Below are 22,777 nucleotides of genomic sequence, written 5' to 3'. Positions count from 1 at the left end.
GCAATATTCATATTATTATATTAAGTAAAGTCAACTAATCGATTTAAAGGCAAGGGGTTTACTCTTTTTTTAAAGTCAATTAATTGCTTTTTAAACCTGTTTCTGCCTAATCCACAGATTCCAATCCTCCCCTCCAATTTCCTTAAACTGATTCCCCCCTCACCAGTTTTTACCCAAAAGCACATAACATAAGTGTACTTTCTAACACTTTGTTTGTTTAAGCCTTATGATGTGTTTCTTTCCTGTGTTTTGTTTCAGTTTCCTGATTGTTTCTATGTTTAACTGATTATGTTCAACTGTGCTAAAATACTAATTTGTAACTAAATAACAATTTGTAAATTAAGGAAATCTTCTACAATTGAAATGCTCTACTACTCTTTGTTTGAGTGCAAAATTAAATACGTCCTTAACTAACTAATTTCTTTAAAATAATCATACTGTTTTCCAGTGATGGGTTGCAGCTGGAAGGGCATTTGCTGCGTAAAACATGTGCTGGATAAGTTGGCAGTTCATTCTGCTGGCGACCCTAGATTAATAAAGGGACTAAGCCGAAAAGAAAATGAATAAATGAATGAATGAATAATCATACTGACCACAAACATTTGAATGCTATACAGTATATATTTGTTTCTTCAAGTAAATAATTTTTCAAACGCATTGAGCATGTTTTAGGGTTTATAGTGTTCATTGCTTCTAAATCATCAGCCAATGCGAAAAACATGAATTCCTTCATTAATGGTACATCCTGACAGATTCATTCTGTTTTATGGAGCAATGGACAACCACAGCAGTAGAAGAGGAAAACAGGACACATCTGTGTTAGTCAATACACACACATCAACATTTGCACCATGTGTCATATGTCCTGCACACTGTGTTTCCATACACATGTGTGGACCTACTACTTTCTGAACAAGAAAGTACAAAAAATGAGTCACAGATTTGCCACTGCAACTATAAAATCAGCAAAGCCCAAAATAAATCTGATTTTATTTATCAATTTTAAAATGTGGAAGATTGGCTGCATTAAAAAAAATGTTTGGCTTTGTCAATATGCAAATGTTCAGTTACTGATACAGTACCATAACATACACTGCACTTTTGAAAGATGTTCTATATGTAAAAATAATCACACAGTCTATCTTTAGACACCATACAACTTTTAAACAAGTATTATACTCATTTTCTTTTAGTAACATAGGTCAAACTAACCTGAATACTTAAACTTCAGCAGATCAGGGAGGATCTGTAAATAATAATGAATGATCGTTTCTGCAGAATTGTTTCTGCTGAAATCTGTGCATGCCAATTCTTCAACCCTGTGTGGTTGAAAGACATGTCAGATCACAGACATCCACCTCTGATCAACTGTTCTGTCCATCTGTTTTTTTATACATAAAAAAACAGCAATGGTCTGTTTCAAAACATGTAAAAATCTGTCTTACCTACAAAGAATTTAAAGGGCATGTTCACCCAAAAATGTAAATTTGCTGTTATATTACTCACACTTAGATCATCATTTAAAATGAAGATTACTTCTTTCTTTAGTAAAGCATTAAAGATTATTTTTAGATGAAACTTTGGTCCTTCATAAAATGCAAGATAATTGCTACTGCCACTCTGAGATTCAAAACACACACAGGCAAACAAAAGATCAAATTTCGGAGTTTTTTATCTGGAAATATTGATCTTAAATATCCATAATAGTTCTATAAAGCACTTCAGAGTCAAACAGACAACAACAAAAATATTCTGCATTAGTGTGCCCATACTTTCTTTAGTAAATAAATCTATATTATACATAGTCAAAGATCCAAAGTCAGAGTAAGCCAGCAGAAATCGTACTATGTGTGAATAGATGTGAAATTGCACAAGAGATGAGTAACAAGTACTGACTGCTTACAGAAATTTGCGGGCCAGTGCATCTATGTGTGTATGTGTGTGTGTGTGTGTGTGTGTGTGTGTGTGTGTGTGTGTGTGTGTGTGTGTGTGTGTGTGTGTGTGTGTGTGTGTGCTCCTCATTCTTTCACCAAATTTCCCAACAAATATAGCAATAACAGTCAATCTGATCTTGTGTGTACAATTTAGTCCCTCTGAGAAAAATAAATCATAAAGAATGCAGCATTTTGAAAATCTAAAACTGCTGAATAGTAGTTTTTTTAAGCAAAAGGTTGGTTTAGGGTTAAGAAGACAGAACAGACAGCCTGTACAATATAAAAATCCATGGGAAGTCCCTATAAAACATAAAACCCAACATGTGTGTGTACATGAATGTATGTTAAGGTGTTGGGAAGTCATTACTTACTACTCTCTGTAATTGTTTGATTGTCCCAGTCCCAAGCCTCCACGATGAGAGTATACGCTCTCTAGGAGAAAGAGAGATTGATATTGTTAAATAATATACAGTCATCCTCAGTCAAAGTCTGCTGAAGACAGTTTATCAGATACATTTGACAGATTTAACAATCTCTGCCGATTATAAAAGTTACAAATTCAAAATCCCTTTTAAAAGTGCATGTCCTCAAAGAACAAAATAAATCATGATATAAATAACATGATGTTCTATTTCCCAGTTTTGATGTCCTCATCTGGATAGTGTGTGACGTGTGTCTTTTTAACAGGATGCAAGTCATAACAGCAATGTGAATAACCTGGTTCCCACGCTCTGGTGACTGATTAGCTCAGTTATAAACCAGATGAAAGATGAGATGGGGCAAGGATGTTTGTATGAGCATGTATCAGGTCACTGCCGCAGTCAACAATTCATAAATGATTGTGTGATGTTTATGCATGCGCGCTTTTATTTTCTGAAACACATGCTTTAATGGTGTTCTTTAGTTCAGTGGTTCTCAAACTGTGGTACGCGGGCTTCCTCCTAGTGGTACGCGGAGGAATCGCTGAATAATGAAAGAAACAAGTAACACTTTTAATTCTTTAATGCGTAATATAACATTGATGTGATCAGCATTGGCTGTTTTGTAAAGCGTACGATCACAACGCTGTGCTTAGAGTGTTTATTTTAGTGCATTGTGTCATAAGCTGCTGAAAATCAGTTTCCGAAGTTTAAGAATTGATTCTGAAGCGTGATTTGACTGACATGAAAAGTAGCCAATCACAGTCGACCTTGTCTAGTTGCGTGAAACGTAAGGGCGGGACAAAGGCTTTCTGTGTTGCAGAGACAGAAAAAACAACTTAAAAACAAATGTTTTGTCGGAATAATGCTTCTCGGATGTTTTCACTACAGAGATGTCTAGCAGAGTAATTAAACCGCGGACTTATTTCCTGCCTATTTGATGATCTTCATACACGTTTCGCTCTCCGACAGCCAGTCGACTCGCCTCTGACCTGTCACTCCTCTAAACACAGTCTGAATTGCGGCGCGGGAATGGAGGTATTGCGCAATTACTCATTTCTGCAAATGTGGCGAGTGCTTTATTTTAACACGAGAGCGCATTCATGTACGCAAATCGCTAAAACAGATATGCAAGCTCTTAAATAGGCTTTTTTCAAATGAACTGCAAGTCCTCTCATGATCGCGTGTGTGCTCAGATAGAATACAATCGCGATCTTTCCACTATTAAAGTAGACATTATTTATCTTTGCTCCTTAACTAAATTTAGTCAAAAGTATTCAAAGTTATCAAATATTTGGAAATAGATTGATACATGATCGATGACAATGCTAATGGTCTTCTTATTTGGCTGTGTTGTGAAGTGAAACTTACTTTTAGCAAAGGTGGAACATTTTTATTTCTTTACCACAAAATAATTATGCTGGAAATGTTTCTGGATGAGGTATTTGTGTGATTTATACATTTAGCTGTATTCTGATCTGTCCTAAAGCATTACAGGTCAAAGCAATCCATTGTTAGCCTACTTATTGTTTATTTATCACAATTTACAATAAGGCTCTTAAAGCACTGCTTTGATAAATGTAGTGTCGTCATATTTCAAATACCTCAAGTAAAATGAAGTCATTTGTTTTATTTTTTTACTGACAGTGTACTTGTATTTTTTACATTTCTATTTTAGATTAAGATCAAGTGTAAAATAAAATCTACATGTGATGTACAGCTATTTAAGAAACAAATTTGCCATATTGTAAAGAAAATAGTGTAAAATATGTAAATAAAAGGCTAAATTTAAATCTTTTTACCATTTACTTTAATTTAACCTTTCAAAGCTTAAAAATATATTTTTTTAAAAAATGGGCAAAAAGTGTCTCTATGGCCTTAAAGATTATTTGGTAGTTTTACCAGTGCTATTGAAAAAGATTAATTGTCATGAAAGGAAAAATTGACTATACTTCCTTTGTTAGTGCAAATTATACATGTAGCTTTGGGATGTAAGCAATCAAACTATTAAATCAGGTTTACACTTAAAAAAAAAGTGATTTCATAATGAAAATCAGATTTTTTTTCAAAAATAACCAACTAGTACTTTTTAAAAGAGTAATTTGTACTTTTACCTAATATTAGTATTATTTACTAAAATCTTTGTTATTTTAGCAGCGTAATAGTATTTTTACTTGTGTACAAAAAAGATTTCACAAGCACTTAGTGCAGGTTTATTATATTATTAATATATGATTAATAAATATTATTATTAATGGTTTTTATTTGTATCTATTCCTATGCAATGTTTTATGGGTTGCTGAGAATACATTTCAGGTCTTCAATACATAGCATGTCAGTCTTGAAAAAAAAAATAGGTGCTGGAATCGATTTTCATTAGGCTGTGCCTGTGTGAACCCTGTCATATGTACATTTAACATTTATTTTAAGATTTGTCTGAAAGTGTAGGAATATGACATATAGCCTATATTTATAAGGTCCAAGCAGCATTTCCAGCTTTTGATGGATAGGCTACTTTGAATACTTTAGATTTAAGTACAGCAGTTTTCTTTTTACTTTTTAAGAACAGCGCCATTTTTTTATGAACTTTTAAAAGCACATTTTAACTAAAACTTTTTTTTTTTTATCTGCAAGCAAAGTTAATGTTCAGACTATTTCAAATGTTTAAAGTGACTGACAATAACACATATTCTTACTAATAGGAAGTAATCTGCATCGTTTTAAAACTGTGCACACCTGTAGCTGCTTAATTTTGCTTACAACGCTATTTTTTAATACTGGTTAAAAATAGCGTCGTAAGGTGGTACTTGGAGAGACGATTTTTTTCTAAGGTGGTACTTGGTGAAAAAAGTTTGAGAACCACTGCTTTAGTTCATTCAATTCGTGGGAAAATATTCAGCGGACTTAAGTCAATGGCAGAATGACTTCAAAAGGTCCCTGAAGCAGCAGCTTTTTTACTGAGGTGAGCTCATCAGATGGGAGGGTCGTGTTCTTTCTCAAATGAGGGGTAAAGAGTTTCTCCCCTTTAATCTGAACCTGAGTGCTTTTAGGATTACAGGAATTGAACATTTTTGGAAATATCTGAAACATTAGAAGACTGAATAGAGTGTAATAAGCTTCTGTGTAGTTTAAAGAGTTTTTTTTTTCCTTTTAGTTTAAAAGGGTAGTCTAACCAAAGGGAAAATTCTTTCATTATTTACTCACTTTAAAGTTGCTCTGAACCTTAAATTTTGCCTTTTGTCGACCACAGAGAATTAAGGATTTTTCATATACGTGGGAAAACGAAGCAATTTATCAAGTGTAAAGCAAAAATTCCTACAGGTTTACAACTTTATGAGAGTAAGGGTGCTTTCACACCTGAGGTTCGGTTCATTTGGTCCGGACCAAAGGCAACAAATGACACACTGTAGCACTTTTCGTGGTTCTTTTTCAGACCACAATGATTGCTTTGGTCCGAACTAGTTGAAGAAAACCAAAATACAGTCCTGTGACAAAATCCACACCACTCATTGGCCAGATATTATTGAATGCATTTTGTAAACTGCTTTTCAATTGGTCAGAATTGGCATGTAGGAAAAATGCCAATGGAAATCCCGCAGGTAAACAAACCAGCAGACACAAAATGTCACTTTTAACTGTGGAGGGCGCTGGCTTATTGTATCCCTTGTCAGAGTAAACTATATAGCTTGTATACATCACTTTAGACAAACTATACATTTAGAGAATGAAGCGTGGCTGCAGTTGGAAAACAATGTTTTAATGCATTGCAAATGGTGAAGGCGCATCACAAGTCACTTCAGGAGGCGTTAATTAGTTTTGCTAAACTGCGACATGGTCATCTTATGGAAATATTACCAACGATTCAACAGGTAATAATAAAAGACTAATAAGGGTATAACGACAACCCTACTTACAGCTTTGGATGAAGTGGGCTATAAGAAACCAATGATTTTTTTTTAAAACCAAACACAATAACTTTCAGTGCTTTGACACAAGAAAAGGCAAGGAAAAAGCTTGTATTTGCACAATTTTAAGCTTCACAAAAAGCCACTGTGCATAAAGGTGGATGTTTTTGAAGAGGTGTTTAAGCAGGTTTCAGTTTTTATTTTTTGGTTTGGGCAGAGATCAGGTTTACTGCAGCAGCACGGCATGAGAAACATGCCCATGGATCTGTGTGCTGACACTCACCCATCTTTTTTCTGGAAGCATGAATCAGCACGCTAACATCAGTGAAGCCAAACCGCTCAAACTTGTAGATGCTTGCTGTAAATGGTAGGAAAGAAAGACTCCTAATGTATGCATGGCTTCAAACTTTTCACTAAACCTCAAGCAAAATTCAGATATCTCAACAATAAAAGGGGAATTATTTATTGGTGTTGCATTGACATTTGTAATATATAAAGCAAGTTGGCCTCAAAATACACACTATTCAAAATAAACTTTCCAAAATGGAGTTTTCACATTTTGGTTTCCTTAAATAACCTTTTAGAGAATGGTTCTTAAATTAAATAATCTTTTTTTGTGTGTAATATGTTTGAACAATCTAAAGAACCTTTTTAAAGGACACTTTGTGCAATGTAAAGGATCCGTGAAGGTTAAACTTTTTCATGGAACCACTGATGCCAATAATGAAACTTTATTTTTAATAGTGCAAGCTTTGCTCTGTTCTGCTGATCTACGCCTGCATGAGTTTGTACAGTGTGAATGGGCCATGATACAATATACTACAATATCAGAACATTTTGAATGGTACACAAGATATGCTTGAAAACTGGGAAAAACAAACAGAAACTACTGAGCCAAATCTTCTGCGTCATTTGCTGCAAATAAAGAGTGATATTTGTTTTATTCCAAAGTTAGCCTGGAGCATCTTTGCAATCATCACATTCTGCTGAAAACTTCAAACAGACGCCAATCTCCAAGACAGTATTGATTAATTGATCGTAGCTTTTAATTATTCATTCTCATCTGTTGGGAATAAGTTAAATAAAATGCAAACGTTCAAAGGTCTGTGGTTTGTAAAACTTGTTTTTGTTTTGAAGTAACATTTATTACCTCGAAATTACATTCAGACTTTCTTTTGAGGTTTAAATGTCATTGCTGATCAGTTTCTTGATGTTGAAATGTTACAACAATAAATAAAGGGTATACAGTACAGGCCTGTACAAAAGTTGACTTATAGCAGTTATTATTTTCTATTTAATTCTGAGGTTTAAATACTCCATTTTAGTGACATTTTAAGCACTATTGTTAGCTGGATTAGCTTGTTGGATGGTTAATTTTTGATGTACCGAAAATATTTAGGAAATATTTATAATAAACTATTATAAAAAAAACTTATTTTCAAAATACAAAAGTATTGAAGTTATTACATATATGAAGTATATGAAGTTATTACATCATACATCATTAGAAAAAAAATGTAGCCTGTTGTAATTAGACAAATAACAAACTGGCCAGCACATCCAGCTTTTCTCAGTCAGAATTTGGCCATTTAAATAAAAAACAACTAAAACATAATAATAAAAATGTAGAGCCTCACAATTTTTTCTAGCCACTCTTGAAAAATGTAAAAAATTAAGGGACAACAACAACAACCACCTAACTACTAATAAAATGAACTTTAATATGGGCCGCTTTTGGTGCTTCAGACCTTTTTATTGGTCATTTTTTTGTTCTTTCATGAATAAGGTCCAGTATTTAACAACGGTGAATCAATAGTGAAAGTTGACTTCACTTATGTCATATTCTGCATGGTCTTAAAACCTTTGATATATTTTTTGCACAATTTATTATGACAAAGCAAAATAGGACAAATGAGAGAAGAGTGGCAAAAATTCTGGACCAATGGCAAATACCTTTGTACCTTTGTCAGTGGGAGGTGGGTCTTTGAAAACAACCCAAACCCCCTTTGGCTACGGGCCTGCAGTATTATCATTTATTGATTTTCTCCCCATCCATGACAGATTTTTTTTTTCAACTAAAATTACATTAAAATGACTTAAAATTATTAATTGACAAAACATATTGTCTTTTGTTTCCAATCGAGAGTCTTTGTGCTTTCTTTTGATATTCTGTATGTTCAGATATTCATACAACAAATTAACAAACAATTATTTAAAACGTAGTGTAAATTCTCAAATATTCTTGATGTTGATATTTACATACACTGTAAAACCCAACTTAACCAAATTAAATGAGTGTAGTTAACTCAAAATAGCCTGAATGTTAATTCTACTCATTTAAAAAGAGTTTTGAACTCAGTGTTGAAGGTAATGATTTAATTAAATACCTCATTACTTCAACTTAAATGGAGTTCACAGTACTCATATTGATTAGTTGTTGTTTTTTTAACTCAAATGGCTTGTAGCAACTGGCATTCATCAAACAGTTTGAGTTCTCTTTATTTATTGGGTTTACTGTGCTCAAACTGCTTCATTTACTTAAATAGATTAGGTTCACAACACTCATTAAGATAAGTTTTTAAACTTTAAATGGTTTGTTGCAATCAGTTCTCAAATGGTCCTCAAATGGTTTGAGTTAACTTAAAGTTTTGGGTTTTACAGTGTACTGTTGCAATGTTTATATTACAAAGACAATAACATTTCTCATTACCTTGGTTCAAGTTAACTTACTATTGCAATTTTGTTTACTACATTTCTTTACAAAGTTTGTTGTACATAAAACAATAATTGGCAGATCTCCTGTAGTTCTGCTACCGAACCCCTGAGGGAAACTTGTGCTTTATAATATCCAGAGTACACCCCATTAAAAGTGTCACAATGCTGAGGACTCACTAATGAAAGGCTTTCGCAGCATTAGTCTGCGAACATGCGAGCACGAACATATTGATGTAAACACCTGGTCAGTGGCGTAAAACACAGTTACTAATCTCCCAAGACAGCCATCAGACACCAACCAGTGGTCCAGGGAGAAGCAGAAGCGGGGAAGATTTTATCTTTCCTTAGTTAGAGAGAAATAAGACACCCGCATGCAAATACACATGCCAGCAGATACACAAGAACACACACACATGAATAAATTACACCTCCTAAGTGACACAGAGCACCAGCACTACAGTTTTTACACCTTTAAGGCCAGTGAGAATGACATATTTTATCATATATTATCCAGCTATGGTGGTCTTTAAGGATTCAGCTCAAATGTAGATCAATGCACAGTATGACAAACACATACGCAGGAACTGTTCCACATAAAAGCTGAATGTGATATGTGCAGACAGGTAACACAACTGTGTTCTGAAGTCACTTCATTCCCCATGTGCTTGGGTTTCTGTGGCACAGAATTAACAATGCATTTCCATTGTGTGCAATTTTTCAATAAAAGAGGTGGTGTTTTGAATGTGTGTGCGTCTTGTTATTACCATGATATTCATTCCATCTAATAAGCATTTTCTGTACAACTTACACAAATTTAGAAAATACATTCTTTATAAGCTTCCCATTGAAAAACAACTAGCTGCTTGAGGGTTGGCAGCTTGAGGGTTGTAGCTTTAGACTGATGTATAGTTTGTCAAGATTACTCATGTTCTTATTGGTGTAATCTATTCATAAACACTGACATGTGGAAAAACAGTGCCCCAATGCGTCCACGTCCTGGCGCTGGCTAAAAACAGCAAACCATGAGATCCTGTGCATTAGACTATCACATTTAAAGTGTTTTTTTTTTTTTTTTTTACTGTAAATGCTCTTTATTTAATATTTAAGGCAAAAAAACATAATTATTCTTTCTATCAAGTGCCTACGTGATCAGAAATTAGGATTTCATTGAGGCTAATATATGATAGACAACTACAGAACAACAAGGCTAATATATGATAGACAACTAAAGAACAACAACCTATTACTCTCTTACTATAAAACTTTTAGAAAGTAATATAAATTATCATAAAATAATAATTGGTACATAGGATGCATGATCGGATGCAGTCTATTCAAATAGAAAAGATTAGGTATACAGTTTACGGTAATACTGAAAAATTTGACACTAGCACCCTTCCTCACCCTTTTATTTCATTTAAAAATAAAAATAAAAAATACTAAATAAATAAAATAATAAAAAAAAAACTACAGCTGACATGTTTTACCTGCACCTGGCTTATTTATGAGTGGAAAGCACAGAGAAAATGTACAAGTTTATATATGTTTTTTCTTTCTTTAATTATTTCCTTTTTAATTAAGAAAATATTATTATTAATTTAAAATAATAAATTGTATATATATATATATATATATATATATATATATATATATATATATATATATATATATATATATATATATATCTTTATTGATGTAAAGCCTAATGTTAGTTACTTTTATCTTTTTTATTTTTTATTTTATTATTATTATTTTATTTGTATTTTGCACCAATTATTGTTTTTGATGCACGAATACATAACTGTATTGCTTAATTAAAAAAAATGTGAAAATTGTTTTCTGTTGATAGATTTGAACATTTGATGTGTTGCGATGCTTTGTACTTAATACTGTAACTCTCTCACTAATATGCATCAATAAAACAGAGTTAAACTAGAATAGTAATTAGTAACACTTTTCAATAAAGTTCCATTAATTAATGTTAGTTAATAGCATGAAAAAAATAAGAAACAATACATTTATTACGGTATTTATTATTAATCTTTGTTATTGTTATTTAATGAAAGTAAAGCATTGTTTAATGAATTGTAAAGTGTTACCTATTAAATTTCAGTAATATTATATAAACTATTACATACTCTAATAGCTTCCACCTGTGAACTAGTTGGGTTCTGTCATTCTGTCCCTTTATAAACATGGTCTCTCTCTTGCTGCTCGATCAGGTTTAAATGTATCAAATCTGCCTGGAGGCACCAATGTTTTGTTGTATTGTGAATGAAGACCTCAATACACTTAAAGTGAAAGCAGAGAAGAACCGCTGTGACATCATTTCAAACTAAATCAGGCCAAAATGAAGTTCATTTGGAGTTTGCTGCTTGCCAAGGTGAACTTTGCGTAAAAGTTTGCTTCAGCTGGTCAGTGGTGTTTACATAATAGGTAGGTGCACTCTGGGGCTTTGCCTTTACTGACTTGTATTTGTAATGATTTTATAGTGGGTTTTGTGTCATTTTGAAGCTTTACAGTGTGTCAAAGAAAGAAAAGTAGTTGGAATGACATTAAAGGGTTTGCTCACACAAAAAATGAAAATTATCACATCATTTATTCTCTCTTAAGTGGTTTAAAACTTTAAACTCAAGTGGTTAAAAGTTTTACTTCTTCTGTTGCTTGCAAAAGAAGATATTTTGCAGAATGCTGGTTGCTGTGAAAAATGCTTTACAATGGAAGTCAATGTGTCCAGGCATTTTATTAAATCACCTTTATGTTTAACCGACTAAAGAATCTCAAATAAGTTTTGATCAAGCGAAGGGTGAGTAAATAATGATAGGATTTTTATTTTGGGTAGGACTATCTTAATCTATTTAAGTAACAGCACCAACAATGCCTATTCTTATAATGTTTTATAAATCTACTTGCATGAAAAAAGAGACAAGCAACTGTAGCAAGATAAGGCAAACTGAAACATGTTTACATTAACAGGTGTGACAGTCAAATATCTGCCATTATCAGCTCTGTAACCAGCAGACATTATCAACTTGATGAGGAACATAAAGCAGGTTTGCATCAAACACCTGTGATCTGTCGCTCAGCCAACCGCTTACTGAAAACACCAGAGAGAAACACTCGTGAAACAAGAGACCTCATCCAAGATTTAAAGTAAGCGGGATAGGGTGAAAGGAGGACAAGAAGGATTTGAAAATAAACAAAGAAATAAATGGAAAAAGTAGTGGAAATCAAAAAAATTAAGTTCGGCAGCAGGACCACGCCTCACCTTGCTTCCATAACCAAGCACCGACTCCCTAAAATTATTTAAGGCAGACCAGCCCTCTAGCAATGTTCTTCTCATTCTATTGAACTCCCCCTTCCTCCCTCTATTTCCTTGTTTCCCTTTAACAATCCTTTTAACCCTCTCTTCTCTCCTACGTTGAATCGAGGGGTCTAATCACTCTACCAAAATATTACAGAGATGGTACCCCCACTCTTAGTCTCTGGGCATCTTCATAGGACGCCCGATCAACCTACCTACCTGTTCACTATTTTTCCTCTTACTTCCATTCCCTTTAATCCCACTGTTCCCTTACCACCCCATTTCATCACTACATCCCAACAATAAAGTCTAGCTCAAACTGTGTCGTGGTCCATGCTGGTGAACGTTTTTCTTTTCAGTCATAAATTCCCTCTTTAGTGCTTTAGCTTTAAGGAATAAAAGAATTAGATTTGTTTGTCATTTAGGCGAGGCAGTGGCGCAGTAGGTAGTGCTGTCACCTCACAGCAAGAAGGTCGCTGGTTTGAACCTCGGCTCAGTTGGCGTTTCTGTGTGGAGTTTGCATGGTACGCTAAATTGTCTGTAGTGTTAAGTGTGTGTGTGAATGTGTGTGTGGATGTTTCCCAGAGATTGGGTTGTGGCTGGAAGGGCATCCGCTGCATAAAAACTTGCTTGATAAGTTGGTGGTTCATTCCGCTGTGGCGACCCCGGATTAATAAAGGGACTAAGCCGACAAGAAAATGAATGAATGTTTGTCATTTTCCATATCTTTCATATAAAAAAAAACTGCATCTTGGCAGGCCCTCATTTATGCAATTTAACACAAAGACATAAATGACAAAGGAAAGATACAGTGATTTCAAGCTATAGTTCACTCAAAAATGAGAATTCTCTCATGCTTCACCTGTTTCAAACTTTTATGAGTTTCTTCAGTTCAACACAAAAGAAGATGCTATGAGGAAAAAAGGAAACATTTAACTACTGTCTTCCAAAGTATTTGTTTTTCCTACTATAGAAGTAGATGTTTAAATATTATCAGCGTTCTTGAAAATATCTTCTTTTGTGTTCAACAAATAGTGAGTAAATGTTTGTTTTGGGGTGAACTATCCCTTTAAGTAGCAGTACCACAAATCTCAAAACTACCTGCTACACTCACTCCTTTGTAGAAATCTAACTTCATCTTTGAAAAGGAGACATAGTAAACTATTTAGCTTGACTTATTAAAATATATTTTCTTGACTGTATATTCAGGGTTTAGATTATTCATGAAACAAAACATGAACTTGTGGAGCTTTTCCTTGGAAGACTTTTGTGTGTGCGTGTGTGTGTGTGTGTGTGCTCAGTGGGATGACATTTTTTATCCAAAAACAAAGGATGGTATGCTGGAAGAGAATCAAAGATCTCACAGCTGTAGGACGTCAGACGCAGCAGGACTTATAAGGCTCATAAACATCACCTTCCGTAAACTGCGTCCCTCTCCTGGCACACTATGTTTGATAAGAAACTATGCACAATGCCAAATATACAATAAGTGCCTTGGCAGATTTCAAATCAGCTATTGTGGATTCAAATTATACTGATGCAACTGTATAAAGTAATATGTTTGTCTACCATCAACCTAGTCCTGTTGCTGAAATATTTTTGAAGACTAAGAGGTAGACATGCCGCAGAGAACATTTTGGGAGGATCATTCCCATTAGCAAATGTTTGTTTTTTGCGGTTTGCCAGTTCCAAAAATAACTATTAAACATCACAGCAGGAGGATTTCCTTCCTACTATTGGCTGTCTTCACCAGTATTAACACGAGACTGCAAATCTTTTTCCTTCAGACTTCAACAGTGAAATAGCAGACAAGAGTCTTCAGATGTTCACCAGATGAAAGTGAATACACTTGTTCGGAGACTTGAATGACAAACTGAGAAAATAGCACTTATGAATCTGTATGTAAGATAGCAGTTCTGATGGATCATTCACTCAAAAATGAGCATTAGCTGTGAAGTTAATCACCCACAGGCAATTTAGCGTGTATATGACTTTTTTTTTCTTCTGTAGAGCATTGAAGAGGATTTTTAGGTGAAATTATGGCCCTTTCTGTTTTGCATAATACAAGTCAATGGCTGTGGCTTAAAGCTGATAATGTAAATAATGTTCAGTTTCCTGCACAGACCAAAAATTTTGTTTCACAAAACCTCAATCTATTGCCTGGAGCCAAGAGTATTGGTATTGTTTTGCTTATATGTGAGGGTTTAAGGGGAACCATTGACTTTCATGATTTGAATCACCAAAGACCACAGTTTCAGCTACAAATCTTTTTTATTTATTTACCACTAAAGAAACAAAGTCCCCTACATCTTGGATGGCCTGAGGTTGAGTAAATTATCAGCAAATTTTCATTTTTCAGTGAACTGTTAATTTTGCTAGACTAAAAACTTGCGAGACAGTCTTAATCTATTAGACTTAACTATTTTATGAGGTAGAGATTTCATATTACATTTAGATCATTTCAATCATGCACAACATTATTAGAGAAAAAAAAGTATCAAAGCCTACCCCCCAACGCCCACGCAAAGTGTTAAATAAGTCACCAATTTGCTGATTCTACCGATTTTCTTTGCATAAAAAGAGAGCATATAAATGAAACAATTGTAGGAAGAATGATAGAGAGAATGAGATTTAATGGTACAAGGAATAAGAATTTGAATGAGAATCGTGGATAGGACAAGATAGAACTAGAAAAAGACAGACAGACAGACAGACAGACAGAGAGACAGACAGACAGACAGACAGACAGACAGACAGACAGACAGACAGACAGACAGACAGACAGATAGATAGATAGATAGATAGATAGATAGATAGATAGATAGATAGATAGATAGATAGATAGATAGATAGATAGATAGATAGATAGATAGATAGATAGATAGATAGATAGATAGATATTGAGTTGTGAGTGGTTGCAGAGCCCTGTAAATTAATATTAACGTTGATTCTGATCTTGGTTTAAGCCCTGGAAAGTGGAAACCAAACCCTTTTAAACAATCTAGGTAAGCTGTCTCAAATTCAGTCCTGGTCAGATTCGTTCAAGATCAGCATGCCAAAGAAAAACTCAAGATCCTCAGCACATTCATTCATTCATTGTCCTTCAGCTTAGTCCCTTTATTCATCAGGGGTCACCACAGAGGAAAGAACCACCAACTTATCCAGCTTATGTTTTACAGATGCCTTTCCAGCTGCAACACAGTATTGGAAAACATCCATATACACTCATTATACACATTCACATTGCTAAGGCGACAGTATTAACTACTGAGCCACCGTGTCACCCCCTTCTCAGCACTTATATAATGATATTCATATAGAGTCCCAGAATGTCTCATATACTGTGTACACAATTTAATCTTCAATTGAGCAATTACTGTGTGCTTAAAACAAAGCCACTTTCAAAGGCATGTGTACATAACAGAAGAACCCAGGCAGATCTCACCACAGCGCTACTGTTATCACCACCGCTGAAATCTGAAAGCAAACAAGACTCTAATGCGGTGATTCAGCATTTTTCACTACTTACAAAACAGATTTACCAGGTTTAAGAAAACAACAACAGACTGATGTAAGCGCTGTGTGGTTTAAATGTTTTACTCACAGTAATGTGCCTTGCGTTATCTTACAAACTATCTGTTCTGGTCTATTTAGCGACAATACTGCTATCAGAAACATGATCGTGAAGACAACTCCCACTGCCTCTCTCTTTCTCTTCTCTATCTCGAGGATTGTGATATCACTTCGTGAGCATGCCAGCTCTAGTCAAGAACTCTGTCTTGTGTAAATTGTCCTCTTTTTTTAAACATTTTTGGCCAAAACAGCATTCTTGTGAGCTCACGCAACTGTCACCCTTCACTGATGAGCATATCTTATGATTTCTAACTAAGAATATGAAATTAAATAACCTAAGTTGCCCCAAGACACTCTTTAATCAAGAAGATGGTAGATGCATTAATGCCTACAGCAACATAAACAATATGCACTGTAAAAATGCAGGGTTCCACACAATTCTTTTATGTTGTCCTAACACAAATTAATTACATTTTTATCAATTTTACAAATTTTCGTGGATAAAAATAAAACATTTAAGTTGTCACAAAAACACCTTTGAAATTGTGTTGTTTCAACGAATTTTCAATAAGTAGTTTTAACAAGCAGCAAAATAATTTTTGAGTGCAACTGTTTTGTTGTTAATGCAGTAGTCTTAAAAAAATACTGATTTTAAAGAGATTTGGACCATTTTTGTTCCCGATAGCCTCATCCCAAAGATCAGGCAAGTTTTTGGGGTTTATATCATCAAATTGCAGTGACATTAGAAATCTGGGTGTCATCTTTGATAGAGCTCTGTGTTTTTATAGCCATGTTAAGTCTGTTGTTCGTACATGCTTTTTATATCTGAGCAACATTGCAAAAATAAGAAATATTGTTTCTAAGGAAGAGATGGAGATGCTTTTCCATGCCTTTATCTCTTCATGGTTGGATTATTGTAATGTTCTGTTCACTTGTCTGAACAAATCGTCCATGGATCGATTGCAAGTTTAGCAGAATACAGCAGCGAGGCTTTTAAAAAGCACCAGTAGGAGGTCGCACATTACTCCTCTGTTTAAGGCACTTCACTAATTCATTTTAGACTAAATTTTAAGCTTCTGGTCATTACATATAAAACTCTGATTTGTCAAGCACCCGTATATATTCAAGATCTTTCACATAGTCACTCATGTAGCTCATGGACTCTGAGGTCTTCCGGCAAAGACCTTTTAACCAATCCCAAAACTCATCTTAAGACGAAAGGTGACGGTGCCTTCTGTGTTGTGGCACCAAGGCTCTGGAACTCACTCCCTATAACCCTGAGAAATCTGAGATTATAACTTTTTAAAAAGCATTTAAAGACACATCTTTTTAGACAAGCTTTTAATTGACAGTATTGGTGTTCGGTACTTGGATTTTTAACTTGTTTTAATTTGTTTTTTTATTTGTGACTCAATGTTTGGAAAAGGTGCTATATAAATAAATCTTTACTTACTATAGACAATCTCTAGACAGACAGACAGACAGACAGACAGACAGACAGACAGACAGACAGACAGACAGACAGACAGACAGACAGACAGACAGACAGACAGACAGACAGACAGACAGACAGACAGACAGACAGACAGACAGACAGATAGATAGATAGATAGATAGATAGATAGATAGAACGATAGATAGATAGAACGATAGATAGATAGAACGATAGATAGATAGATAGATAGATAGATAGATAGATAGATAGATAGATAGATAGATAGATAGATAGATAGATAGATAGATAGATAGATAGATAGATAGATAGATAGATAGATAGAAAAATAGATAGATAGATAGATAGATAGATAGATAGATAGATAGATAGATAGATAGATAGATAGATAGATAGATAGATAGATAGATAGATAGATAGATAGATAGATAGAACGATAGATAGAACGATAGAACGATAGAACGATAGATAGATAGATAGATAGATAGATAGATAGATAGATAGATAGATAGATAGATAGATAGATAGATAGATAGATAGATAGATAGAACGATAGATAGAACGATAGATAGATAGATAGATAGATAGATAGATAGATAGATAGATAGATAGATAGATAGATATACATGTTCGTAAGAAACAATCATGGGTAACATTTTACAATAACAATATACAAGAATAATGATGTATTACAACTAAACATTACTTTATTATGAATTAATGATTAAGGTTATGATTATGAATTAAGTTAAGGTGTGCGCCAATCATAAACTTACTTTAGCTACATCAAGAGCCACATGAGTTCATGTGTGAATAATGGCTACCATAATTACTTGTTAGTTTATGTTGTTAATTAATGCATTAATTAACATCTGTTTAAGATAAATGTAACTAACACATGAACTCATGAGTTATTAATGTATAATTATGTCATGACTTTACTTGGAGGGGCACGTCATCATTTAAACTCTTCATGTTGATGTTGAGAGAACACTTTTCTATTGTTATTCTGTGTAAATGCACCTGAAGCACACACAAAAGGAGTTCATGAGTAGTTAAGAGTGGGTTAAAAATGATGTGCCCCTCCAAGTAAAGTCACAATTTAATTATACATCAATCTCATGAGTTCATGGTGGTTAAATGAAGCATAAAAGATGTGGTAAGTAATACATCAATGAACAAATAATCAAGTACTAAGAAATTTAAGTAGCCGTTGTTCACACATGAACTCATGTAAATCATGTTGTAGTTATAGTTAGTTCATGATTAGTGCATGGGTTAATTTATCATTAGTTCATAATGAAGTAACGTTTAGTTCACATATTAACACCTCATTATGCATGTAGCCTACTGTTATTGTAAAGTGTTACCCAATTACGAATGTCAATTGCTTCTGTACTTTGCAAAGCATGTTCGTGCAGCCCCTCAAAACCCCCTCCGCATGAAGTAAAAACACTACGTCCTATAAATTCGACACCATCAGTTAAGCGTGTAACTGGAGACTGAGCGCGCGCGAGAGACACGCACCAGCCGCCGCTCGCGCAGCCAAACGCGCGCCGTAACCGGAGATGTTCTACCCATCATCTGTACGATTAACGCCAGTGACCACCGTGACACCGAGCTCTCCTCTTTCCACAGAGTCAAACATTTGCTTTGCAATGGGTGTTTAAAGCGAAGGCTACCAGTTGGTGTTGTTAAGACCAGCTATGCGTGTTTCACTCGTGCGTTCTGGCCATCTGTTGGAAACAACAGCTTTGGTTTCTAGCTGATCTAAACTGGTACCAAGGTGGTCAAGCTAAACATTATCTACATTGGACTATATCTAATAATCATCTTAAAACTGCTGTCATTTAGTGGAAGCAACGTTTTACATTAAATAGAATAGCTATAATCAGTACGGAAGCAATAATGTTACATAAAAAAATTGCACTTTCCAACACCTTTTTATGTAATAACGCTTCTGGAAAAAACGTTAATACTTATAAGACTCACTCAATATATAGTTACAATATACACAGCAAGAAAATGTATACAAAAGGGTCTGTTTGTGTTGAAAGAGCATATGAACACCTACCGGCCAGGCGAATTGAAACGGTATGATAACGGTCCCGAGGTCATTGGCCTTGTTTGGGTTTCCATTGAATCCTTTCAACTGAAACGTATTCCCCCCGACCACGCTCGAGCTTCCAGTGCCGTACGTACAAAAGCCAGATGTGGTGACCTCCACCTGGTATTCCTTTAGACACACTTTCAAGTAGGTGTCGCATTGGTCCTGGTCGCACAGCCCGTCTCGTGCGCCGTCACAGCAGTTTCCATTCGCGAGCTCAGCCCTGTCATTCTCCACGCTGATCAACTGCAGCTCCAAATAACCCGACGACTGGCACACCTAAAAATAACATAAACAGCAGTTAAAATATGAGTTGGAAAGAGAATGTGGCTTTGTAAGATTGCACAGAATAATTTTCCGGTCATTTTTAAAAAGTAGGTTATACCGGAGAAGCTTTTAAGAAGTGTTTTATGGACATAACGGTATTGCAGACAAATGTTAATAAACAGGCTCGTGTCATAATGTAATATTAACTTAAAAGTATGTACTGTATTAGCAATTTATGCAATGCTTTACGTTTCAAAGTAGATCTATTAGGGCGCACGGGGATTGGTTTTAAAAGCCTTTAAACTTTAAGGATCACATGCTTCCACTGACAGCAGGATAATTCTATTAGGACAAGAATCCCAAAATCCAATTTGACCAAAATGAATGAGTTTCAGTTGAATGTGAAGCGGTTGTTTACTCTGTGGACTTTAAAGCAAGTGAAGTAAAAAGTGGATTTTAATAAAAGGAAGTTTAACTCACCTCAGTCCAAAACGTTAAAATTAGGAACACTATTGAGAAACAAGCTCCAAAATAGTTATGCATGACTCCTATGAAGTTAATATGACATGGTTAAAAAAAGAAAAAACACGAATGCATTATTATCCACAAAAATCCAGCCATTCAAAGTGGTTCGTTTCTCCGCAAGACCTCTAGAAGATGAGATGAAAGTCACACGCATACATCCACTCGCTCCTCCAGCGCGCTGCTCTCACTATATCAGTCAACTACTCGCAGTCTGAACGGCTTTGATTGACAGCTCAATACGCCATTGGCAAGGCATCAGCTGTAGTAGAACGCCTGCCTCAGCCAATCGCTGGAAAGGGCGGGGCCTCCTTATAAATTATAGATCAGACAGGGTTATTGACTTAGTTTGTAGAGTAAAAGATAAAAGAGTTTAAAGCGTCAGACAAGCACTGCAATCATTTATAAATATTAATCTTTCACAAAAGGAATCATTTTACATTCTTGAATATTTCATATATGAATTGTTGTAGCTATAATAAGGCTACAAGTACGCCTACATTTGACATTTTGCAAACGACTATTAGGCTACACAATAAGGTTATTTGTTTGTTTGTTTATTTGGGTAGCTTTTTGCTCCGCTTGTTCTCTCACAATCCAAATGTGCACTCATATCAAGACACTGTTGAATGTTTGTGGGTAACAGATACAGAGCGCCCTCTGGTGATAGATTATTGACTTTTACGAGTTAAAATGTCTTGAAAACTTACCAAAAAATTACCAATTGGGTTTATATAACCAACATTTCAATTGTATTATACTTTTTGGAGTTCAGTTTAATCTAGTCAGATTTATTTTCAAAATTTCCTCACAAATATGCAATATGTTGACTTGTGAGGGTTTAAAACAGCATGTTTGTATGTAAGATGGAAAACCTCTTCAAGGAGGGAACCTTACTGCCTTTTTAAACTATTGTTTCAAAATTTACCAAGCCAACATTTCCTCAGCTTCCTGCATATTAGAGATTACCTATTCAAGAACACTTCTCTTACTTCTCAATACTCGTTTATGATAATTGAGAAAATTCTGTTAAATCCTCCGAAACAAAAGCTGATCTCTTTTTTCTATAAGGCTCTGTGCTCTTATAACACTGTCTGTAACTCACATCTCAGATCAATTTGGGGAAAAGAGGGATATTTTGGAAGAACAATGGGAGATGGTTTGGTCTCTTTAGCCAATAAACTTTCAGTTTGCAACAGGGCCAGAGCCTTTCAACTCAGGATCCATCATGGAATTCAGCTCTCACACCTCATTTAAGACATAAATACAATGCAACCCACTCACTTCTATGCCTTAAATGCTAATCAAATATACGGGATTAACTTCATTGCATATGGAACAGTCAGGTGATTCAGGTTTACTGAAGCAGAATTGTAGCTCAAATAAACTACATTTTTGGTCTGGACATGGATGTACTGTAGACCCTCTGTCCCTTCTCCTGGGTTTCCCTTCAAACTGATGAGGAACAAGTATGAACAACGATTGTTCTGCCTGTTAACTTTTGCTGCCAAGAAGAACATTTTGATGTGGATCAATGATAAAAGTATGAAAGTATTTTCCATGAAAGTATGGCATTCAATCATTCAAGAGACTATTCCCCTGGAATATTTTCTATATATATATGTCTTAGGCTAGTCACTCCACAACTGATACATTTATTCGCACTTTGTCTCCATATCTGGACAATATAAACCTTGCCACATGTGACATTTTGAAAGACATAATGTCCTTATAGCTTCACTTACACCACTTCTGGCAGCAACCTAGCTTTTTTATGGTCTCCCATCCAGTTACTGAAGGGGCGCATTTCTGCATAGCAGCCAACAAAATAATAATAAATAAACAGTATGTTTGGGTTTTGTGTGTTTTTTGTGTGTCTCACTGTCCTCACTATGATAGTGCTTGCTTATTTATTATATGACTCTTTATTATGACCGATAAAACAGTGTGGGATTATTTTGGTTTTTTTTGGTCAAAGGCCCACTCCTCAGCAGTGATGCCAGCCCTAAAGCTTTGTTCTTTCTAAAATTTGCAAAAACAACTGTTAGTAATAGTCTAAACTACATGATATCATGGATTTACTGGCTGTGTCACATCCTTTTATTTGTTAATCAATGTCTTTCTCTGTCTGCCTCTACACTCTCTCTCTTAAGGAAATGGGTGACGCTATAGTCCTAATCTTGCCGTCAGACTCCATCCTGCGTTCCTCTAGAGCCGGTCCATAACCAGAATAAAGAAAGGAAGTCAGTCCGAAAGCTGCATGCAGAGGAATTGGATGTGAACAATACTCGCTGCACTCTAAGGATGTGACACACTGCTGCTCTGATTGAAAGAAAGGCACCTGCATTCTGTTACAAACCGGGGAGAGGTTGAGAAACTGTGATGTTTTGCAGTGAATGCACATAATATCTTCACCACAGATGCACACATTATTTGGTTCTAAGGGTATGACTAATTCAAAGCGTTGTTGCTGTCATCATTGTCATTGTTGGTGTGTTATAACAGCTGAGGTTTGCCCCACAGGCAAAAATAAAATTGTAGTTTTGATAAGTGTTGATGAGTGATTTGGTTGGTTGCC

At 35.0% G+C, this 22,777-nt stretch overlaps 1 protein-coding gene across 2 annotated transcripts in view; it reads right to left on the bottom strand.

Moving 5' to 3' along the window:
- jag2a (jagged canonical Notch ligand 2a) overlaps positions 1-20,366 on the bottom strand; it is a 68,723-nt gene extending 48,357 nt beyond the window's left edge. For both annotated transcript variants that reach the window (XM_087279547.1, XM_087279548.1), the window contains exons 1-3: positions 20,158-20,366; positions 19,378-19,689; positions 2,306-2,366 (exon numbers count right to left, since the gene is read on the bottom strand). In XM_087279547.1, the coding sequence (XP_087135673.1) occupies positions 2,306-2,366; positions 19,378-19,689; positions 20,158-20,220 (436 nt within the window). In that variant the 5' untranslated portion in view covers positions 20,221-20,366. The remainder of the gene's footprint in view (positions 1-2,305; positions 2,367-19,377; positions 19,690-20,157) is intronic.
- Between the last annotated feature and the right edge of the window lie 2,411 nt (positions 20,367-22,777).

Source organism: Danio rerio, chromosome 13 (assembly GCF_052040795.2).
Source record: "Danio rerio strain M-AB ecotype USA chromosome 13, GRCz13ab, whole genome shotgun sequence".
NCBI lineage: Eukaryota > Metazoa > Chordata > Actinopteri > Cypriniformes > Danionidae > Danio > Danio rerio.
Note: the sequence above shows the minus strand (reverse complement) of the source record. Positions and strands in the feature narration are given on the sequence as shown.